A 26,033-nucleotide genomic window follows, 5' to 3' on the forward strand; every position below is an offset into this window, starting at 1 on the left:
GAAGCATGATTTAGAATGTTGTGAGTAAGAGAGCTATAGAGAGAGGGTGAATGGTTTGGTTAGTGTGGGAATAGGTAGTTGGATAATTTAGCACTCTATGACTTACTGTATATGATTTAGGTGTGTAGGAGAAAGGTGTTAGAGTGCTAAGGGTAGCTCAAGGTAGGTTAGCTATGATAATCTAAGTAAGATATGAATAATACAAATGAGAGTAGGAGGGGTTTGATCAAGATTGATTGGGGAGAGGTTTGGGAAGTTCAACTGGTAGGGGTGTAGTTTGAGAATGGGGTGTGGAAGTAGATTGGTTGTTTACTGGCAGGGGGTGGGGTAAAGTCAGGGTGGCTAGAGTATAAATTTAGAGTATGTGGGGGTAGGAATCGGAGATATGGTAGGGGAGCAGAGTGAGCCCGAGTGTAGCGAAGGCGAATGGAGCAGGTTGAGCCAGTATGTGGACCTGGGTGTATGTTTGGAGAAACAATCAGTCAAACAGTGTCTTTGGATACAATGTCAGTACCTTATCACCCTTAATCAAATTTCTAAATAAGAGAGTAGGAGAGAGAGAAATAATGTGAGAGGGGAGATGAGATGGTTAATTTACAATGTTTAAAATAAGGGGCTATGTTCTGTTAGAATAAGCAGTTAAATTTCAAATTGGTAAAAGTTTAACTAAGGGGGCAGAAAGAGGTCGCAGTAGTGTGCATACGTATACTACATTAGAGTTGCTAGCATTTAAGATGTTAAAATACTGTTTGGTACGATGGAAGGCTTTAATTTAAATAAATACAATGAAATTTCAGTAAAAACATACTCTGTAGATAGATTTCAGTTGAAGTACCACGCCAACAAGGTTTGCTTGTTCAGGGCACAATACACTACAAGTAACAAAAAAAAAAAAGAAAAGAAGGTCCTTTGTTAAGTAGGCTAGATGGGAAAAAAACATTCAGAAGTAGGCAAAAGTCTAGAACATATGTCTAGTTAGGCAGAATAAGGCAGGTAGAGAGAGAAAGGAAAAAGCCAACAGTACAAGCTAAATTAAGCAGACATGATACCAAGCAGAACTACAGATTCGAAGACTACAAAGGGTACAAAGTTCAGTAGATATGCAGTAAATAAAACATGCAATTGTTGCGCATGTAAATCATATACAGTAAGTCACAGAGTGCTCAGCAGTAACCAATATTATAGCTAGCATCATCCAGTTTTCAACAATGTTTGCTAGTTATAAGATGTTAAAATACTGTTTTGTACAACGGAAGGCTTTAATTTAAATAAACAAAATGAAATTACCGTGGAAACATACTCTGTAGGTAGATTTCGGTTGAAATACCACACTGACAAGGTTTGCTTGTTCAGCGGACAACAAGAAATGTTTCAGTCTGCAGTTTCTTTACGGGGATAAATTAATCACTACAAATAATTGGCATGCACACTATTGCTGGGACGTCAACCTACCAACCACATTAACAATGTATATCATTGAAAATATAAGCAGCATCTTTTTCAGATTTCATGTTGATGGCCAATGTGGCTGTAAGAGTTTTTGCCTTACAAACTGCTATAACCAACTTGCTAACTGTAGCGACTATGTAGTGTGATTTATTGTTGTATATAAGGGAGTCATCACCAGCATGCTGTAATCCAGGTCACATTGTTTCTTGTCATCTGCTAGCTAGTTATGATAAAATGACCACACATTTACAGACAGGCCTTGTGAAACTTAAGGAACTTATCAAAATATATCTTCATTTATCAGTTGCTTCCCAAATTATACAACTCATTTGTGAAGCTTGTATGGAGTGGGATGAACACTTTTTCTCCACCACCCCTTATTACCACAACAGGACTCTGCCTGATGACTCAGTAAGCTGCAACTAATTGGCCAGTTTTTAACATGAGGTTGAGAGCCAGGCATCTCCTGGCTAGGCAACAGCCCTATGGCCCATTTTTTCATGCTTATGAAGCCCTGTTGGCCCAATGATTTGTCCAGCAGCAAGAGATGGGTGGTAGGAAGTGGGCCTGCTGAAATTCCTGTGGGTGGCAGTCTATCCCTCCCTCCTCTAAGCTGCAAACAGATTTGCCATAGCTGCCTGATCAGGGAAAGGAGATGTACATACACAAACACACACACACACACACACACACACACACACACACACACACACACACACACACACACACACTAAACACACAGATATACACACACACACACACACACACACACACACACACATATATATATATATATATATATATATATATATATATATATATATATATATATACTCACACACATATGCACAAACATATACACTTCCCATTTTCCCCAGCCCAGCAGGGACAGTTTGCCCAATAATGTAAGCCTTATATGACATCTACTGGAAGGTTATGCAGCCAGACACCATGAGGTGTCACCAGTGTTGCAGACCTAGCAGCATTTCTCCCCTCAGGATGAATGGGTTGGCATCAGATATTCAATCTCATGCTTTCCTCCTTGTCCGTCAGATACGCATGCCACTAATCGAACATGGATTGCTTAGGCCACGGTTAACATTTCATCCCTCTACACCATGAGGCTGGACTAATGGTCATTTTTTGTTATTTCTCAAGCAGAGCACCATGCTGCCCAGCTGTTATCATCTGGCTTCACATGTGTATCTAACGTCAACTCCTGCACCACCACCGACCCCTGTCCCCATCCCCCAAGCACACTCACATTTATACATTGTCCCTACTGCTGATTACCTTATTTGCTAAGGTTGTAATGGTCATTAAACTCTGAGTAGCTTTGAGGGGATGGCAGGATGTATTGAACTGTCACTTTATTGCTTTCACCAGTAGCAATGGGAATGTATTAATCATTTCAACCTCATCTTCAAAGTCAAGCAGTAATGCTTAGTAAAGCCTGCATGAGTATATCTATATGCATATCCCCTAGGTACTCACCTACATTCAAGCAATGAATACAGATATCTGCTGAAGTCACTACCCAAGGGCAGAATTGCAATACAGTTGCAAGACCCCTAACTGTTGGATGAGTCGACTGGCCATTTACTATTCCAGATTACCTTTTCTGTTTGAATCTCCCCAAACTCCTAGCTTCCTTGTCAGTCCTGACCAGCAAAACAGTAGTCTGCAAACTGCCTACACAAATGTCCTGACTTCACCTTCTCTTTGATGATTGTAGTAATAACATGGAGCTCTATCTCACCCTGATATGTTTGTGTTTTTGTGCAACTGCGATGAATACGATGAACTTTTACCTCAGCTGGTTACACCCCATTGTTTAGCCAGTAATATAGGTATCCTGTTTTACCTGTGATGCATGCAGTTTCATTCATTTAGCTCATGTAATTTGCTGAAATGTAGTTATCTCTCAAAGCTTTTCAGAAACAATGCTAAATATACTTTTCAGCATTACTGTCCTGTTAACAAATATGTAGTATGCAGATAAATCAATTTCCCATGCATGTTTAGCCACAGACAATGTTTTAGTTATGGAAAGAAACCATGACATAATAGCTGTAGTTATGGCATAAAAATGTTGCTTTTTTTTCCCTAAAAGGCAAAATCTCAAAGAAGAAATCCGAAAAAAAGCACTTATCTGGGAAACCAAAAAAGTCCAGGAAGAAGATTATTAAAGAGAAAATAAAACAAGCATCCCAAAAGGTTAAAAGACTGGCCAAGAAAATGTAAGTAACACTGCTGTACAGAATCCCTAAAATTAAGCATTCATTACACAGCATTGAAGCATACATTTCCTAGTATTAGGTATAGGTTATGCATGTAATTTGCTGAAATTACCAACTATCCTGCTGTCACATCAATACGTCTCTCACCCCCCCCCCCCCCCCCAGTAAACCTGCCATATATATGTAGGGCTGCGTCCTACATGAACTCCAAGAAGAGCTAAACCCAAACATAAAACTACTGTTCAATCTCAGCCTTACTACAGGATATGTGCCCAAAGAGTGGCGTACAGCAACAGTGGTCCCTCTCCATAAAGGTGGTGCCTCAATGGATCCTGGAAACTATCGCCCCATAAGCCTGACTAGCTTGGTCTGCAAAGCTATGGAAAGGATCATCATGGACCTCATAAATAAAGATATTGGGGACCTACAGACACTGGATCCTACCCAGTTCGGCTTTGTTAAGGGCAGATCCTGCCTCTTAAACCTGGTTGATTTCTTTGAAACAGTCACCAAGGCCATTGACGAGGGGAAGGTGGTCCACACAGCCTACCTGGACCTCGCAAAAGCCTTCGATACAATACCCCACTCGGGCATTATAGATAAGCTCACCAGCTTAAATATAAACCCCTATGTCACTAGATGGATTGCAAACTGGCTCAAGGACAGAACCCACATGGTTAGAATTGCTGGAGCCATGTCAGACTCCAAACCAGTTACAAGTGGTGTCCCACAAGGCTCAGTCCTGGGACCTCTTTTGTTCAGTATATATTTCTCGGAGGTACAGGCCAACACTGAAGGACTGTGTCTGACCAAGTTCGCAGATGACTGCAAACTGGGCGCCATAATCGACTCTCCAGCCGACACAAGCATCCTCCAAAAGGGCCTCATAGAAACAGACAACTGGTGCCAGAGCCATGGCCTCAAGCTAAATGCCAAAAAGAGTATAGTCATCCCCTTTGGCAAAAACAAAGTGCCCACAAATTACCACATAAGTGGTAATCCATTAAGTACAGAAGAAGTAATTAGGGACCTGGGGACCCAAGTTGATAGCAATCTCTCATTTGACAACCACGTGGCCAAAGTGGTTAGAAAAACATTTTATATAGCCCACCTAATCATGAAGGGATTCACATCTAGATCAGGGGAGGTCATTGTGCCTATTTACTCATCCCTCATCAGGCCCATAATTGAGTACAATGCCCCTTTTGGGATGTACCTTACCAGACACCTGCAGCAACTGGAAAGACCCCAAAAGTACCTCACCAAGAGGATCAAAGGGCTCAAACAGATGCCATATGCTGCCCGGTTAAAGAAACCCCAGCTCTACTCAGTGGCATACCGCCTGTTCAGAGGCGATCTGTGCCTGACATATAAAGCCATGTCCAACCCGGAATTAATGGACATGCTGCACCTCAGAAAATCCAAATCCCATCGAGCTACGCGCTCGGGAGACTTGAACCTCAGCACTGAAATAAATAGGACATGCTGGAGGGACAGATTCATAACCCAGAGGCTCCCTTCACTCTGGAATAAAATCCCAGTCCAGGTTAGGCAGAGTCCCTCATTGACTCTCTTCAAGAGGAATCTTGATGAATGGATGGGAGATCGTAGGTTTACCCCGGGTATCACTTCTGTGTCACTGTTAGACAGAGGCACAGTATACTAACCTCAAAAAAGGGCATAGCAAAATAAATTTAAAATGGGTGGAGAAAGCCAAACACATTCTGGCTAGGCTTATAAATGCCCTAGGGCAGATAGCCTAGTATGAACCTATATACCTCCCACATTCTCAAGCTCCTACTATAATATAATACTCATGCTTAATCCTTCACATTTCCTCCTCTCTTTCCCCACCCAAACTTTCAAGTTTCCCTACACTCACTTCACTTAGTCTCCTCCCACTATCCCCCCAACTTCTTCTTTCATTCATTATCCATTGTATGCATGCTTATATATCAATATGTATATCAACTACTCTATGTGTATTGTATCTCTGCCTGAACTCAATTACTACACCTTGTATATAATGTGTGATTGTTTACACTGCAATACTGCTTTTACTCTCAACTACTGCACCTTGTAAATAATGTGTGATTGTTTACTCCGTAAGTAATGTGTGATGTTAACTTGTATTTGGAGCTTTTCTCCCCGGGCCTCAGCTAAAAATGGTCTACTTGTCCAGTTGGATCCTCCCAGTAAATAAACGTCAAATAAATAAAAAATAAAACTAAATAAAAAATACAACAGTACAACACAAAATCCCTACAGCTAAGCAGAGTCCCTGCAGCATAAACCCCTACCACAAGTACATTATACAGCACTACAACATATAATCCCTTACTCCATTCAGAGAGCAATGCATCACAACTTTCCTGCAGCAAAAAACCCTACCCAGAGCATACATTATACAGCACTGCAACATAAAATCTCCTACTCCAATCACATGTAACAGAGTCATGCAGCAAAAAATTCCTGTCCTGAACTCTTTACACAGTACTGCAGCATAATAACCCATCCTAAGCATACATTATTACAGTAAGCAGCAGCAAACCATCCTGCAGTGTGTACATTGGCTCTAGGTGACGGTCACTGTTGATGTGATACCCCAACCCCATATACAATTTAGGAAGAAGGGGGGTTGATGCCAATACCTGTGCCATGCTGATCACAGATTACACAGCACTAAAGCACAGAATCACTTCCCAGTGCACTTTACATAGCACAACAGCATGCACTCTCTACCTTCATTACATATTATATAGCACTATAGCATAGAATCCCTGTGCCGAACAAGGTGCACAGTACTACAGCAAAGAATCTTAATCTCAAAAATGCATAATTTGGCACTGCAGCAAAGAATCCTTACCCCCAGGCATGTTACACAAGACTGCAGTACAGCATCTCTACCCTTGAGCACATTTTAAATGGCAATAAAGCAAGAATTCTTATCCCTAAGCACATGCTCCAGGACAACACACATAATGTGTACCCTCAAGCACATACTACACAATAGTGCAAGCACATAGTCCATGTCTGGAGTATATTATACAGCATGGAGACATAGAATCCCTATGTAAAAGTGTGTATCACATAGCAGTGCAACACTGCTTCCATACCCCAAAGCCATTACACAGCACAGTAGCAAAGAAACCCTGCCCAGTGTTGTATAAAGATGACACTAACGTAGTGGGACTAATCCTATCAACAAAGGATAAATAAAAATATAAATAAATATCACACTACACTGAATCCCAACCCCTGAGCATGCATTACTCAGCACTGAAGCACAGAATGCCATCCCAATGAGCTTGCAATAAGCAACACTGCAGCACTACATTCCTACCCACAAATATATTACATTGTACTGTAGTATGGAATTCCCACTACAAAATGTGTCTCATGCTGCACCGAATCCTTACTCCTAGGAATACATTACACACGGATAGAGTACAAAATTCCAGCGCCCAAAGACATTTCATAGTACTGTGACACAGAATCCATACCCACATATGTGTATCACACTACACTGAACTTTTGAATGTGCATTAATTATCACTATAACACTGAATTCTAACCACCAAACACATTCCATAGCACTATAATATGAAATCCAAATCCAGAAATAAGTATTACACTGGACTGAACACCAGAGGATGCATTACTTATCACTATAGCATTGAATTTCTACCCCTAAACATATTACTATTACTATTACTATTACTATAATATAAAATCTGTACCCATAAATTTGTATCACACCTCACGGAATCACTCTGCTTCAGTGTGCATTAACCAAGTATTGCAACACAGAATTCCTACCCTCAAGCACATTACACAGCACTGTAGCACTGAATCTCTACCCTGAATTCATATGCAGAAATATCTCACACTTCACTCCCGAGTACACTACACAGACCAACAGCACAGAATTCCATCATCTGCACATATTATATAGCACAGTAGAATGGACTCTCTACCAGAAGTGTACGTCACACAACACTGCAACACAGAATCGTGGCCCTGATTTTGCATTGCACAGAATTACATCACCCACAGGTATCACATGTCACTGTACACCCTGCCAGAAGTGTAGTCCCCCAACATTGCAGCACTGAATCGTAGCACACGTCACACAGCCTATGAGGGCAAAATTCCATCTGCCACACATATTACACTGCACTGTAGAATGAAGCCCTACCAAAAGTGTGCATCACACAACAGTGCAGCACTGAATTCTTACCCTGAGCATGCATTACACAGACATACAGCAAAGAATCCCGTCCTCCACCCATATTAGATAGCACTGTAGAATGAAGCCCTACCAGAAGTGTGCATGACACAACAGTGCAGCACTGAATCCTTACCCTGTGCATACATTACACAACATGTCAGCATATCATATCATCTCCCACCAATATTACATAGCACTGTACAATGGAATCCCCTCCCACAATTATTCATCAAACAACAATGCAGCACTGAATCCTTACACCGTGCATGCATTACATAGACCTACAGCACATAATCCCATTGCCCACATATGTTAAATAACACAGTAGAATGGAATGCATCACACAACAGTGCAGCACTGAATCCTTACTCTGTGCGTGCATTACACAGAGCTAGAGCAAAGAATCCCATCCTCCACCAATATTATATAGCACCGGAGAACAGAATCCCTACCAGAAGTGTGCATCACACAATAGTGTAGTCCTGAATCCTTACCCTGAGCATGCATTACACAACATGTAAGCACATCATATCATCCCCCACCAATATTACGTAGCACTGGAGAACAGAATCCCTACCAGAAGTGTGCATCACACAATAGTGTAGTCCTGAATCCTTACCCTGAGCATGCATTGCACAACATGTAAGCACATCATATCATCCCCCACCAGTATTACATAGCACTGGAGAACAGAATCCCTACCAGAAACGTGCAGCACACAATAGTGCAGCACTGAATCCTTACCTTGAACATGCATTGCACAACACTACAGCATGGAATCTCATCCACCACACATATTACATAACACTGTACAATGGAATCCCTCCTATAATTGTTCATCACACTTTAGGCAACTCCAGACTGAAAGTACTTCCAACATAGCAAATCAAAACCAAGAAAATCTAAAGGTATTGCTACTGCTCAATGCTAGGAGCCTAAACAAAAAACTCCACTCCCTGGAAGCCCTCTTTACCATAGAGAATGCTGATGTCTGTGTGATCTCAGAGACGTGGTCTAAAGTCACAGACAGCGCACCAACAGTGCAGGATTATAATGCTTTTCACACATTTAGACCAGCTACTTCACAGGCAGGGACTAAAGGTGGAGGTGTCTCTATTTACATCAAAAATAAATATACTTCAAGGCTGATCAATCAGGACAATGTACTTGAGCTGTTCCATGTTCAAATCACCATAGGTAAAATGAAGTACCATTTCCTTGCAAGCTATAGGTCCCCCTCTATGACTCAGGAACCCATAGCATGTATTTAAACTTATTAGAAACACTAACCATCCAACCTAAAACCATATTCGTGGGTGACTTTAATTACCCCACTATTAACTGGGAATCCTATATGACATCAAACATACATGCACAGAGATTCCTAAATTTTGTAAACACAAACTCCATGGACCAGATAGTCAATATACCAACCAGGGGTGCAACCATATTGGATCTGGTCCTCACTAATATGGGAGAATGCTGCACACCCCCTACTGTAATGCCTTCCCTGGTAAGGTCAGACTACAAAATGGTCTCCTTTGAAGTAAAAATAAAACCTGGACCCCTATCTAAACCGGGAATATTCAGAAACTATTCTAAGGCTAACCTCCTGCTATTAAGTGAGAAGATGGCAAAATTTCAAGCCCCTATAAACCCTGAGAACACTTCTGCCTATGCAGAACTGTTCACAGAAACCCCGTACAAGCATGTTAATAGCTGTATAGAGGCAGCTGTACCCACCAGGAAGAAGTACAGAACTAACTCAAAACACAAGCCACCCTGGTGGAATCACAAAATCAACTGGATGTATAAAAGGAGGAAGAAAATCATGGCAAAAATTAGGAGGTGCAGCACCCAGCAGGACAAAAGCACTCTCATTAAACTAAACAAACAACTCAGGGGACAAATAAAGTCTACCAAAGCCAAATTTGAGGTAAGTTTGGCCTCTTAGGCCAAGGGCAACCACAAAGCATTTTTTAGCTATGTCTGCAACCTCAAAGGCAATACAAAATTGTGTGCAGAGCTCATTGTAAATGGAGCCACCTATACTGAGCCAGAAGATATAGCAAACCTCCTGGCTGATAAATTCAGCTCCAACTTTACTCATCTCTCCCCGTCAACCTTCCCTCAGGAAGTATCATCAAATATAACTCCCCCTCCTATCACTAGGTCCTTAATGCTCTTTCTAAGACAAAGAACACTGCATCAATGGGCCCAATCAATATCCCAGGATGCCTTCTAAATAGCATGAAACATGACTTATCAGGGCCTCTACAATTACTATTTAACTGTAGCCTCCAAACAGGCTTCGTGCCTCATGAATGTAGAAAGGCAACAGTCATCCCTCTACACAAAGGTGGGCCATCTACAGACCCGGGAAACTACAGACCCATAAGTCTGACTAGTCTTATATGTCAAGCCATGGAAAGAATTATCATGGAGATGATCATTAGAGCTATAGTAAACCTTCAGACACTGGACCCAACCCAGCCTGATTTTGTAAAGGGCAGATCATGTCTACTCAAACTGGTGGACTTCCTTGAGAAGGTCACCAAAGCAATAGATGAGGGCAAAATCATTAACACTGCCTACTTTGACCTGGCCAAGGCATTTGATACAATACCCCACTTGGGCATTGTTGACAAACTCAAGAGGTTAGGTACAAATCTGTATGTCACCCAATGGATAGCCAACTGGATCACAGACAGGACCTAGGAAATTAGAATTGGGGAGTCCACCTCTACAAAGAGGCCAGTCACAAGTGGAGTCCCTCAGGAATCAGTCTTTGGTCTGCTCCTTTTTGGCATTTACTTCTCATAAGTCAAGACCAATGTCAGTGGTCTCTGGCTGACTAAATTTTCAGATGATTGCAAATTAGGAGCTGTCATGTTCTCCAGGAGGGGCTGACACAGACAAACAACTGTTGTCAGTGTCATGGACTAAAACTAAATGCCAAGAAATGTATAATAGTATCCTTTCGGAAGTCATCCATCCCTGGTAAATATCATATTGACAACACACCCCTTAGAGTTGACTTAAGGATACACATAGATAGTAATTTAGCCTTTGATCATCACGCGTCTACAGTGGTGAGGAATTCATTCTGTGTTGCGCAACATATATGGCATCTAAGTCCAAGGAAGTCATTGTTCCACTATATTTGGCATGCATCAGACCTGTCATTGAGTACAATGCCCCCTTGAGTATGTACCTAACTAGGCATATCCAACAATTGGAACATCCACAGAGGTTCCTAACTAAAAGAATACAGGGCATAAGTAATATGCCCTATGCAGACTGCCTCAAGGCCCTATCCCTGTATTCTGTCTCCTACAGGCTTTTGAGGGGAGATCTATGCCTTTCATACAGGGCATTCTCAGACCCCACTCTGGTGGACCTCCTGCATATCCACAAAACAAACAGCACCAGAATTACCACTCAAACCTTGCCTGTGATATAAATAGGACCTGCTGGAGAGATAGGTATGTATCCCAGAGACGACCCCGTCTATGGCACAGGCTCCCCATCCATGTGAAGTAGAGTTCCTCCCTAATCCAATTCAAGTGCAACATGGACAACTGGATGGGAAACCGGAAATTCATCCCTGGTTTGGCACCTATGTCTCTGATACAAACAGGTAACCTGTAAATGGTTCATCTTCCAGGCCCATGCTTATACTTATCAAGGGTATCAGAACTCATCAGAGATTTGGGATGCATGGCTAGGCTTAAAAAGGCCCTTGTGGTCGTTAGCCTAGTAAACACCTATGAACCTGTGAACCTATGAACAACAATGCAGCACTGAATGTTTACACTGTGCATGCATTACACAGACCTAGAGCAAAGAATCACATCCCCACATATGCTAAATAATGCTGTAGAATGGAATCCTTATCAAAAGTCTGCATCACACCACAGTGCAGCACTGAATCCTTACCCTGTGTATGTACTACGCAGATTACAGCAAAAAATCCCATCCCCCACATATATTAAATAACACTGTAGAATGGAATCCTTACCAAATGTGCTTCACACAGTAGTACAGCACTGAATCCCTACCCTGAGCATGCATTGTACAGAATTGCAAATGCTGAGCACCCATTACAAAGCCATAGCATGCAATAGGGAATCCTTCCCACTGATCACGTATTAGACCTCACTACAGGATAAAATCCCAGTTCTTGTTCACATCACACAGCGCTGCTATATAAATTTTCTGGTGATACTATAATGTTTATTTTTAATGTGTTTACTGTTTGCAAACTGGGATATTGTACTGGTCAGAAGACCCATTCTCAGGTACAGCTTGGGCCACAACACAACAACTACAGTAGCTATAATATGTATACAACAAGGTATCAGTGAGTACAGCAGGCACCAAAGTAGCACAGTTAGAAATAGCAGTTGATCAGCAAATAAAGCATATGGATCATAATACATAATCTAATATCATGGACTACTGCCCTTGAAAATGGGCTAAGCAGTTCACATATTCAGTAATTTACAATCAATTGGCACATAAAGCAATTAATCGACCACTAGACATATATAACTGAAGCTGTTTAGTAAATTACAGGGAAATCAGTATTAACAGTTCAAAGTTACAACCACTGTTGTAAATACTCTAATAGATTTACTTAAACAATAGCATATATTTCCTTCTTTGAGGTGCTTTTTGGCAATGTACAGAACTGTTGTATGTTAGTAGTATTGCCAATGGATTCAGGAAAATAATTCCAGACATCAGTGACAATTTTGTTAAATGATTTTTCAACACAGGTCTTAATAAATGGTGATCTGTGCAAAGTGGTTGTCGCAGGGTTCCTGAGTTGAGTAATGGCTACTTTTTTTCTGGAACTGATTTTTCAAAGGTAAACAGTAGTTTTCATGAATTAATTTGAAAATCTGCTTATTTATTAAGAAGGAAGCTCTATATTTTATGGGTAATCACTCTGTTTTATTATTTATTTATTTATTTTTAATGTAAAACGGTGGTGTTTGCTTTTACGCCTCAAGCAAAAAAATCGTAAAAATGTTGCTCTCAGCTTTTCTTGCAGAAGTGAGGCATTATGTGATGACAGCATAACATGCATTAGTAGAGATAATCTGAAATTAATTAGTACGGTAAGGATAACGATGGCCCATCTGTCTTCAATGGTTAAAAAGTATGGATATTTTGAAAGCCCCTTTAGTTGATTTAAGACAGTAAAGTGTGATTAGCTTGGTATGGGATATGGAAGTTAGAATTTGCTCAGGTGTAACCACAAGATATTCCTGCTGTATGACAGCATTGGGATGAAGTCCATGCAAGTCAGTTAACCATTAGAGAGGAGGATTTAGCTATTCTTTGAGGTGTTCCAGAATAATATAACTGTGGATTTCTGAGTCTTTACACATAACTTATTGTCTTGAAGCCAATTCCAAACAGTCAGTATTGTCTTTTTGAATGACTTTATTGATACCATGTGATGTTTTTTCTAGTTATTGGCATACAGCAGGCAGTTAATATCAGGGAGGTTCCAGGGTAGGTCACTGATAAAACATGATAAAAGAAGGGGACCAAGGACAGAACCTGGAAAACTCTTTATCTGAGTAAATATGGCTGAGTTTGGAAGCCTGCTGCATAGGCAATGAAAGATGTATCATAAAAATAATCTAGGAACCCAGACCATACCCCTGAGGAAAAAAACACACCAATGCAGTATTTTCAGTAAAAGATGATGCTTTTGAGATCTACAAAAACAGCTCCTGTAAACAGACTTTTCTCTATGTTGTAGATGTCAGTGATGAGACAGTAAAGAGTAGTAATAGCACTATATTTAGGCCTGAAGCTGTGTTGTATTTGTGTAAATATGCTGTATTTTTGGATGTATTCAAGGATTTGAGTATAAACTAATTGTTTCAAGTATTTTAGTAATTAGGTTAAGTTTAGCAGTTTTCCCTGATTTATATTTTAAGGGGAACATTTGTTGGTAGGTAAGGTTAAGGTGGCATGTAGATTATCTACAGGGAACCATTTGAAATGTCAGGACCTAGTAAAGTGAATCCCGAACTATGGATACTGAATGGCCGAAATAACAAGCTTCTGTACTGGAGTAAAGTGCTTTGCGAGTCTTTGGGAGAGTAAATGTCAAATTGAGCTGCCTAATTTTCTTCCCATATTGAGTGGAGTAGGGAAGAGCTCGAGACAGCCACTAGACTAAATCTCGTAATCAAAATTGTGGTCACTAATAGCCTTGTACAGCTCCTCTCCCCGTTTCTGCCTTGTCTTTTTGTGATGAATCAGCTTTTGTATAATGCTTTAGAGAATGGGGAAACTGTACATCAGCAACCTGATTGGAGAACCAAAGTTGCCCAGAGGTTGCCCAACCAATGCCTGCCCAGGGGTGTTGCGGAAGGCCTTTACACCCCTGGAAGGGCATTAATTACACATTAACACACACCCTGGAGGGCATATTGCACTTAGAGACTCTGGAATAGACTGCCCATACATGTCAAGCAGAGCGCCTCTTTGGCCCTCTTCAAAAGGAACCTTGATGATAGGATCACGTCAGTCACCCTGTTAGACAGGGGTCCAGGGAAGTAAATACTGTGGGAAGAAATAGCCAGGGAATTGTTATGGCTAGGCTTGTATAGGTCCTAGGGCCGATAGCCTAGTACCAACCTATGAACATATACTAAGTCCAAGAGGGCCATTTCCTGTAATATTCACTTTTCTCCAAGGTATGTTGCTCTCAGAGTTAGTATATATAATTTTGCGGGTGTGGGCGGCTTGCCCCCTACATCAGGGTGGAGGGCTCTTGCCCCCTGCAAAAAAAGAAATTTAAAGGAAAAGAGTGATGTTCACAAGTCGCTGTTCTCCTGCATTCAAATCCTTTTTTTTTTTTCAGTTTGTTGGCACTTGGAATTTTGAGCGCTGACATGTCAATAGGCAGTGTATGTAGGTGTTTCTTATCCTCTTAATAATAGATCAGAAATAGAAGGATGGCAAAGATGGTAGCTGGTACGGGGGGGGGGGGAGGGGGGTTGTGAGAATTGGGAGTGCATGTTAGTGCAAAGGTTAAAGCATGGGATGGAAGGTTAAGTATGGTCTGCTTAATGCTGTTTAGGGTTTCCAGGTTAAGGAAATTTTGCAGTATTAGCCTTTGGGATATTTGACATTACTTGCAGAGGTGCTGTGCACTTCTGACATGCTTTACATTGCCAGCTCTACAATGTAGTACTTTAGCTTTATTTATAGCAAGTCTAGTTTTAATTTCAGTGATTGGTAGGCTGCTTGTTTATCAGTATTGTAAGAGATTTGTTCTCAAGCTTTCCAGGAAACATCTCCTGTTTATTCTGTTGACAGTGTTTCACCCTTGGCCATGCTAGTATATTGCCTATGAGTCTTTTTTGTTAGGAAAAGAGTTTATCATGGACTATGGGAATTATTCTAAGTATTAGCTGTTTAAGTGGGACTGGAAGCACTGAGAACTGGTGATCAATGTATTTGCCTTAACTTAGTATTTAATTTGTCTTCAGAGGATGTTGTGATGTCTCTTATCTTGAAAACTGCAGGGAGTTTAGATGTTTTGAATGACCATTTAGACAACAGGGGATTGTGTTTATTAAGTGAACTTGCAGTGATTGTAAATGGTATGGGATGTTATTTAGCAAAATGTCCAATAAAGTATTTAGTGCTCCAGTCATCTGCTGTCTTGTTCTTTCTATGAAAATTTGTATTAGTTTGAAGAAACTAGGCATAGCATTGAAACATATCTTTAGGTAATGATTCCAGTGCAAATTAACATCTCTATATACCATTGCAAATGCAATATTTTGATGTAAATTTATGGTGAATACTAGCTACACTAATGCAAGCAACTATACAACTGTGTGAAACATTACACTAACACACAAGACCACTAGAGCACCACTTTCAACAAGTGTGTATGTTCACAAACCCAAACTACTATGCATCAAATTTCAACAATTATTACAAATGAGGAACATATAATATACTATACTATTGATTAATCCCTATCCTTGAGCAGACTTTACACAGTAATGTAGCTAAGATCCACACCCTTAGTACACATTACACAGTACTGCAGCAGAAGGTTTCTGCCCCTGAGTACACATTACACAGTGCTGCAGTACACATTACACAGTACTGCAGCAGCGGATTTCTGCCCCTGAGTGCACATTATAGAGTACTGCAGCATAGGATTTCTGCCCCTGAGCATATATTACATAGAACTGCAGCATTGCTGCCTCTGAATACTTGATACGTAATACTACAGCACGATTCCCACCACTAAATACATGTTACACAACACTGCCGTACAGGATCCCTATACATTGCTTAGTTTATCACCTCTATTTCAATATTACAAGGTCTCTGCCCATGATCTCACAATGTTCAAGTCTAACGTGATAAGACTTGAGTGGTTGAGTCAGCTGAAGCACCTCCCCCTGGGGGCTTCCTATCATTGAGCACACAATGCACAACACTGAAGCAAAGGACTTCTTCCCCTGAGCATACATTAAATAATACTGCAACACAGGATCCCTGCCTCTGAGTACTCAATACATAGCCCTGCAGCACAGGATTCCTACCCCTCAACACATGTTAAACAGCACTGCTGCACAGGATCCCTGCTCTTGAACATACAACACATAGGACTACAACACAGGATCCTTGTCCTTCAGAATACATTATATTGTGCTGCACTGTGGATTCCCTGTCCATGAATACACATTATACAGAACTGCAGTATATTATCCCTGCCCCTGAGTATATGCTGCACACTGCTGTAACATAGTATCCCTATCCTTGAGTACATATTACACAGTACAGCAGCATATGATTCCTGCTCATGAGTACATGTTACACAGTACTGAAGCATTGGATCTCTACTTTGTGTACACATTATTTCATTACACAGTACTACAGCATATGATCCATACCACTGAGTACTACTTACACAGTACTACAGCACATGATTTTTGCTGCTGAATACCATTACACACTACTGCAGCATAGGATCCCTGCCTCTATGTACACATAAATTACTGCAACATAGGATTCCTGCTTCTAATTACATGTTATACAGTACTGCAGCATGTAATACATGCTCTCCATGTACCCATTACAAATTACTGCAACATAGGATCCCTGCCCTTAAGTACAAGTTACACAGTACAGCAGAAGATCCCTACCCCTATGCATACATTACTGCAGCATAAGATTCCTACCCCTATGTACACATTACAAATTGCTGCAACATAGGATCCCTGTCCCCGAGCACATTACACAGTAGTACAGCAGTGGGTCCCTACCCCTATGTTCACAATACTGCACATAGGATCCCTGCACTGAGTATATGTTACCCAATACTGTAACATACAATCACTGAACCTGAACAAAGAATTTCTGCTGCTGGCCATACATTACACTTTATCTATAAGTATATGTTACACATTATTGCAACATAGGGTCTTTGATCTTGAACACACATTACACAACCCTGTAGCCTAGGATCCTTGCCCCTGAGTACACATTACACAGTACTGAAACATAGAATTCTTACTCCTGAGGACACTTTACATAGTAATACAACCTAGGTTCCTGCCCCTAAGTAAATGTTGCATAGTACTGGAGCACAGGATTACTGTACCTAAGCACACTTTACATAGTACTGCACCGTAGGATCCTACCCCTGCGTACACACTACACAATCGTGCTGCATTGAATCCCTTCCCCTGAGCATACTTTATTTAGTAGAACATCAAACGATCCCTGCCCTTGAGCACAAATTATACAGTACTGCATCACAGGATCCCCGTCCCTGAGCATATATTTCACAACACTAATATCAGAACTCTACCCCTGAGTACATGTTACACAGTACCTCGGCTTAGGATCCTACTCCCAAAATGGAAGATTTGGCAATTTGCCATGTCAGCCTTCATCCTTGACTGACATCTCCAACATTACACCACAGCACTATACTATCAACCAAACTGTATTATTTTTCAGTCAGATGAAGCAAAGTCACATTTAATGAGCTGCTAGTATATTCTTGTACTGCACACCCTCTAAAAGATGTATTGGAAGCAGGAACATTCCACTTGTTCAAAGTGACACGATTACAGCAGGGGCTGTAGTAATGGGTTTTGTGAAAACTGAATGCATAAGTGCAATTTTTAAAATCTCGACAGCATTCCTTTTATAATCAGAATTGTTACAAATCATACTGAACTGGCTTCTGAAGTACCGCATAGTGGTGATTTCCAAACTGAATAAGATTTCCTGAAGGGGGTTGCAATTGTTTTCTTGTCTCTGGAAAAATATTAAAAAGAATAATAATATTTTGCTGCAAATTTTGGGGAGTAACTTAACAATACTACAGCATTCATATAACAAACTATTTTAATATATTTTTCTTTTACAGAGCACTTCAGATATATCTTCCAATCAGACAGTTCTTCTATGACATAATTCACCCCGAGTACAGCCCCGTATGCGATGTGTATGCACTGATGTTTTTGGCGGATGTTATTAACTTCATTATCGTTATCTTTGGCTACTGGGCATTTGGGGTAAGCGCAGGTCGTAAGGTGTTGTGTCATGAAATGGGTTTACGCTGTGCATTACATCAAATAAATGTTTGCTTATGTAACAGGTAAGTGAGCTATAACACATGGAAAAGTTCTCTGCCACAACCTGTTGTAGACTGGTATAAAGAAGCAAAACAAAGAAAGATGTATATCAACTGAAGTAACCTGCAGGACAGCAAGTTAATCATAGCGTATTTATGCAGTATTGAAACAAGACTGTACCAAGAGGTCGCAAACGCACAATAATAGGACTACTTTAAGCAGATGGACCATATGGTGGGAATATCAGGGTGAAGTATTGTTTTATGTTATCCTCAAGTTAGAGCTGAATTTTGTATCATTACATTTAATCTTGCATTCCAGTGAGTATTGTGATGCCAAGAATTAGAAAAGCTACAGAGGAGGAGTAGTGTGAACTTTGTTTACAGGTTTTAATTGTCAATTCAACAGTTTATAAACTAAATTGAAGACATTTGCCATTTCCTGTAACAGGAAGCTGTCCTGCTTCTACCAGTATTAGACAGTAATGTTCACCTTATATTTAAGCTAGCTATAAGCATGCAAATTATCTTCACTATGACCACTGGTTTCTGATAGTTACTGGCTGAGTTTGCAGTGATGAAGCTACATATTCAACTTCCTAATTTGGACTCATTTGTACTGACTGGACCTTTTGGCTTCTGAACTGAAAGTTAATTGTTTGGTATTCCATTGGTCAGTTTAGTTTTTTAGGAAATTTATGAAAACCTTTGTTTCACCTGCCACCCTATTTTTTTAGAGTTTTTGATTGAAACATCACTTTCTAAAAACATGCCTATCCCTCAAGCTTCACCAACACTGATTTTTTGTTTTTATAGTGTGAATGTATTTTTAAATCTGTTATACCTTATGATGAAATCTTGCTCTGGATGAAAGCATTTACTGTATTCATGGTGACTCATAAATTGTATTAAAGCCGTTTTCTTATCATATTGTTTTATGTAAATCTATAATATATGTATACCAATGTATTTATTTATTTGTATTTGTTAACTGCGGTAGAACACTGATCCACATCAAGCTTTTTCAGAGTTAGCCTGGGAGCACAGCAACTTCTTGTTAAATGACTTGCACAGAATTTCATAGTAGGCAAAGAAAGGCTAAGGGAATCAAACCATGGACTACAGAAAGCAGCTCATTAACAGCTCATAGCCTTAATCCTTGCCAGACTATATCTGTACATTCCTGTATATGAAGTAAAATCCAATACCAAAGGGATCTGGCTAAGTATACAGATGACTACAAGCTAGGAGCAGTCATTGAATCTCCAAATGACTCAGCCATTCTCAAATAAGAAAATGGTGCCAAAATTATTGAATAAAACTGAACGCCAAAAAATGCATTGCTGTATCCTCTGGGAAGTTACCTACCCCAGGGAACTACCATGTTGACAATATGCCCCTAAGAGTTATACCAGTTGTTCTAGATTTGGGAACTTGTGTGGACACTGACCTTACTTTTGATCAACATTTGTCCATTGTTGTAAGAAAGGCCTTCTATATTGCACAGTTTAAAAACAAAGGGATTGAGTGTATATCTAGGCATGTCATTATCTCACTTTACCCATCCCAAATTAGGCCAGTCATTGGGTATTATACACCCTGTGGCATGTATTTGCCCAGATACATACAACAACTGGAATGCCCTCAGAGATACCTTATTAAAAGGATACATGGCCTAAACAACATAGCCTACATGGACTGACTCAAAGCCCTGTCATTATACTCCCTACAGACTGCTAAGAAGTGACCTGTGCCTGACATACAAGGCACCCTCCAATGTAATAATGATTGATTTACTGCACATCAGTAGCACAAATTTCTTCAGAAATACTCAGTCTAAGGATCTAAACCTTTTCTGCAAAATCAAAAGAACAGTTTGGAGGCAAAAGTATATCTTGCAGAGGATACTGCTGCTCTGGAACAGACTCCCAATTCACATAAGACAAAATTCAGCCCTGTTCATATTCAAGTATGGTTTGGATTTATGGATGGGAAACAGAAAATTTATCCCATAACTGCCCCGTGAACAACTAATGGACAGAGGCAGTTCCTAAATACTTTATCCTGTGCATAGGTCCCTCAAATGATCTATTCGTATGATCCCAGTTATTCTCATTAAGGGTAATATAAAATTATCAACCATGGGATGGGTAAGGCCAGGCTCTAAAATGGGATAGGTTAATTTGAGCACAAAAAGAGAAACTGGCTAAGCTTAAAATGAACTACAAGGGCAGCTAGCCTCGTACTTACATATGAACCTGTGTGTGTGTGTGTGTGTGTGTGTGTGTGTGTGTGTGTGTGTGTGTGTGTGTGTGTGTGTGTGTGTGTGTGTGTGTGTGTGTGTGTGTGTGTGTGTGTGTGTGTGTGTGTATATATATATATATGTATGTATATATATATATATATATATATATATATATATATATATATATATATATATATATATATGTAAATGTAGATAGAGATAAATGTATAATCTGTAGTCACTAACCCCAACTTTCAAAAACATGGAAAAAAAAGAACCACTGAGACCTCCTTTCCCCAAATAACAAAATCCTCAAACCTCACCAACACCAAAATCAACACAGACCACCTACATACCAAATTTAGCTTATTACAAATGGAAAACAAAATCCGCGGTGGTGGTGCTGCGGTAGCGTTGTCACCTCACAGTAAGACGCTGTCTGTTTCGATTCTCAGCTAGAGCGTCTTCTGTGTGGAGACATGCGTGAATGGGTGTACCTTCGTTGAAGGCTGTGCGTCAGGGCTGGCAACTCGGCACGTAAAAATCAACTGCCAATCATTAGCGGACTGGAGTTCCGCTATGGCGATCCGTAACCGGGAAAAGCCGAAAGACACAACAACAACAACAAATGGAAAACAAACCATCTTCTTCTGCGATCTGCTAACCAAAAAAAAAAAAAAAAAAAAAACTACATTCGCATTTTATCTGAATAGTGTTACTGTTAGAGAAAGCAAATGTAAAGATAACATGTAGGGTCGCGGTTAGGGCCAGGGTTAGGGTTACAGTTAAAAGACATGCTGAAGGAGGAATTGTAGGAGGCTTAGGGAAAGGTTTTTTTTTGGAAGGTAATGTGTAGTGTTGGGGTTAGGGGCAGGTTAGGGTTAGAACAAATCAGTAAGGATGGACAGGGAGTACTTGCCCCTGACCTCAACCCTACACATTACCTACCAGAAAACCCTTTCCTAAGCTTGCCACTACACAAGACACTCATACCCTTTCCTAAGCTTGCCACTGCACAAGACACTCATATACACTGCATATCACCAATTTAAACCCATAATAGTAAATGCATCCACCCACATAGCCCGTACTCTGACCTAACTTGCAAGCACTGAGACACACACTTCCAGCTCTCAAATGCCAAAACTTTTGGTTTATCTGAAAGTTTCAGAATTAACCCAGAAAGATATTTACCATAACCAAAAACACTTCCCCTACAATATCAGCATTCCTCCTTTTGGTTAAGCATGGATTTGACAAAGCATGTATTTGGTTATAAGAGACAGTAGTACACTCTGTTGAGAAACCAAACAGTCACCAAAGTGAACTGCTTTCATGTGTGTGTGTGTGTGTGTGTGTGTGTGTGTCTGTCTGTCTGTGAGTCTATATATATATATATATATAGAGAGAGAGAGAGAGACAGATATATGAATATATATTTTATATATATATATATATATATATATATATATATATATATATATGTGTGTGTGTGTGTGTGTGTGTGTAAGAGAGAGAGAGAGAGGGGGAGAAATTTACTTAAATTAATGTAATATAAATAAGATCAACTTATATGTGGATGTACTGAAATTAATTTAATATGAATAAGACTGACATGAAAAATGTTAACAAAAACATGTCCAAACAAAAAGTTTAACAGAAACTAAGCACATTCAAAACCAGTGTTTTTGCAGGGGGAATCCAACTCTGAGTTCATACTACAGTGGGAAAGGACATATTCCCTACCCTTCAATGCTATAATATCAATTCTGTCAATATTATGTTTTTTTTAACATTTTTCAAGTCCATCTATTTCACTGTAGACTAATTTGAGGGGACACTTTATATGTATATATAACATACACATATATATATATATATATATATATATATATATATTTATTTATTGACATTTGTTAACCGGGTTTGTCCAACTGGCCTTGTGGCCCATTTTCAGTGGAGACCCGAGGAGAAAAGCTCCAGTAATACATTTTAAAACAAGTACAATTTTAAACAATATTGATATAATAGCAGTTATAGCAAAATGATTCACATATGTTGGGATACATGCATAAAGTTAAAGTTGCATTAAAAAGAAGCTAAGTAACAATTTTACATTGATATAGTTCAATAGGTCAACCATGAACATTTTTTGTTTGTATAAAATTGTGCAAATGCATAGCAGACACATTGGAGAGAGAGGTGTAATGAGGTACTAAGTATGGTCCTTTTGAGGGTACATAAAGGGAAGGAAGACTAGGTAGGGTCATGGCAAGGGCAGGTTCTGGAATTGAGAAAATAAGCTTTTAGTTCATTTTTAAAGTGTGAGGTGTGGGAGATTGAACGCAAGTCAAGGGGAAGTTTGTTCCAAGCATGGTCAAGGGAGTGTTTGTACAGTAGTTTGCCTACTGACCTTTTTGGGTGGTAGATATCAAGTAATTTTTGGTTAGAAGTACGGAGGGTCCGAGATGGAGACTAAGGAAGATAGAGATGGAGAGAAGGAGGGTTTATAAAGGACAGAGTGTAGCATATGAAATTGATAAGATAGCAGAAACTGGGGAAGTTCAATCTGGCTATTTTATGGTACGTCTGTTGCAGTTTGTTTAGAGTGGAGGCCTGGATATTGGTAAGAACTGGGGCGGCGTATAAGAGGGAGGGGAGGAGGAGTGCCTGGCCCAGGGTAAGTCTAGATTCAGGGGTTAGGAATTTTTTGTTACGATATAGCAGACCTAGTATATATATATATATATAATATATATAATACCTATATATATATATATATATATATATATATATATATATATATAAAAATATCTATATATATATATATATATATATATATATATATTTATATGTGTGTGTGTGTGTGTGTGTGTGTGTATGCTGTATATAGAGGTAAGTATATTACATCTACTTGAATTAAAATTTTCCAGACCTCACATCATCAAATCTCCACTAATCAAATTACCACCCATCAAAACTCTGAGGCAGGTTTTAACGAGTCCTCCAGGGTAGAAAAGTTCAGTTCCTACCCAGAAACTGCTCACGCAACTGCAGAACAAGCTTTATCCTGGGTCTGGAAGAAGAATATGTCCAATACAGTAAAGTCATTCAGACATGCTTGACCAGTTTCTCATCAACTACATGAGCTTTGACCACTATGCAACAATGAAATGTACATAAACCACACAAACACACAAAACAATGATTTGTACTATAATAAGGTAGCAATCAGTATGTACCCAAATCAGCAGAAGATAATACAGTAGAAAGCTAATGTATATACAAAAAATATAAACAAATAAATAAATATAAGGAACAGAAAAAAAGAAAACCTGTAAGCAAAAGCATTGACAAATTCACTGGTTCTAAAATCATTCCTAGAATAATAGGTGGTCCATACAGTTTAAACAAACTGTACCTGCATTAGCAGTTACCAGAGATGTCCATGGACATTCATGTACTCAGATAAAAAATTAAAAGTAGGTGCAGTGTCTCCATCAGAAAACACAGATGCACACACACACACACACACACACACACACACACACACACACACACACACACACACACACACACACACACACACACACACACACACTCCTGCTGTCAGGTGGATAATAGCTGTCAGCAGTTATGTTAGATTTAACCACTGCTATATCAATTTTACACATATATATTCCCATGAAAATCACTGGTGAGGAGACAATGAATAATTGTAGAAATGGACTCATCCTAGCTAAAATACTATTATGGGAAGCCTGATCACAAGAGAAATTATCTAGTCTGTGCTTATTGACTGGGACAAAGATATTAGTTGCAAGCATCAGGTGGTGAACTAGAATGGCAACAAAAGAGTTAAACTATCCCCCTGCATTTCCACTGGTTCAAATTGATCGGTGTGTATAGTGGGAAGGGAAAGCACCACACAGAACCAATAAGTGCTCCATCACATTTCTTTTCCCAGGAAGGAGAATGGTGTCTTTCAATGTGAGATTATGGTGTAGAAAAGAATTACACTGTTCAACAGAAGCAGCTTAAAAACTGCTGGAAGCATCCGTGTGTACTGCTCCCATGTGAAATGAACTCTGTTAAAACAGTGGGTGCTAGTGTGGCAAGTAAATGAGAAGAAAAGCAACTGAAAAAAAACGTGCCAATGGGAACATGGTACATGCTTCCTGGCAGACCCTTTATCACTGACTAAATGCCTGCGTCTGGGTCTGCTTGGTTCCCTCACCCAATGGGAACATGGTACATGCTTCCTGGCAGACCCTTTATCACTGACTAAATGCCTGTGTCTGGGTCTGCTTGGTTCCCTCACCCAATGGGAACATGGTACATGCTTCCTGGCAGACCCTTTATCACTGACTAAATGCCTGCGTCTGGGTCTGCTTGGTTCCCTCACCCAATGGGAACATGGTACATGCTTCCTGGCAGACCCTTTATCACTGACTAAATGCCTGCGTCTGGGTCTGCTTGGTTCCCTCAGCCATGCCAAGACAGAATGACTAATGGAAGGCCACACAGTGATGAAGAAGCCTCTGCAAGCTCTGAACCTTAGCTAAAAGTGGACAGTTAGTTGATACTTCAGCTCATGATACAGGTCCACTTCTTCTTCTTTCGGCTGCTCCTGTTAGGGATTGCCACAGCGGATCATGTTTCCATTTCCTGTCCTCTGCATCTTGCTCTGTCACACCAGCCATCTGCATATCCTCTCTCACCACATCCATAAACCTTATCTTATGCCTTCCTCTTTTCCTGTTACCTGGCAGCTTCATCCTTAGCATCTTTTCCCCAATATACGCTGCATCCATCCTCAGCACATGTCCAAACCAACGTAATCTTGCCTTTCTGGCTTTGTCTCCAAACCTTCCAACCTGGGCTGACCCTCTAATATACTTATTCCTAATGCTGTCCACCCTCGTCACACCCAGTGCAAATCTTAACATCTTTAACTCTGCCACATCCAGCTCTGACTCTTGCCTTTTTGTCAATGCCACTGTCTCCAACACATTTAACATAGCTGGTCTCACTATCCTCTTGTAGACTTTCCCTTTCACTCTTACTGGTACTCGTCTGTCACAAATCACTCCTGACACTCTTCTTCACCCACTCCATCCTGCCTGTACTCTCTTCTTCACCTCTCTTCCACACTCACCATTAGTCTGAACTGTTGATCCCAAGTATTTAAACTCATCCACCTTCACCACCTCTACTCCCTGC

At 40.1% G+C, this 26,033-nt stretch overlaps 1 protein-coding gene across 1 annotated transcript in view; it reads left to right on the forward strand.

The window, feature by feature from the left end:
- The window catches only part of LOC122816231 (piezo-type mechanosensitive ion channel component 2-like), a 1,381,906-nt gene that overhangs the window by 1,129,768 nt on the left and 226,105 nt on the right, over positions 1-26,033 (forward strand). The window contains exons 41-42 of the mRNA XM_044088974.1: positions 3,563-3,689; positions 18,359-18,506. Coding sequence (XP_043944909.1) covers positions 3,563-3,689; positions 18,359-18,506 — 275 coding nt within the window. The remainder of the gene's footprint in view (positions 1-3,562; positions 3,690-18,358; positions 18,507-26,033) is intronic.

This window comes from Protopterus annectens, chromosome 12.part0 (genome assembly GCF_019279795.1).
Source record: "Protopterus annectens isolate FY-2018-M chromosome 12.part0, PAN1.0, whole genome shotgun sequence".
Taxonomy (NCBI): domain Eukaryota; kingdom Metazoa; phylum Chordata; order Ceratodontiformes; family Protopteridae; genus Protopterus; species Protopterus annectens.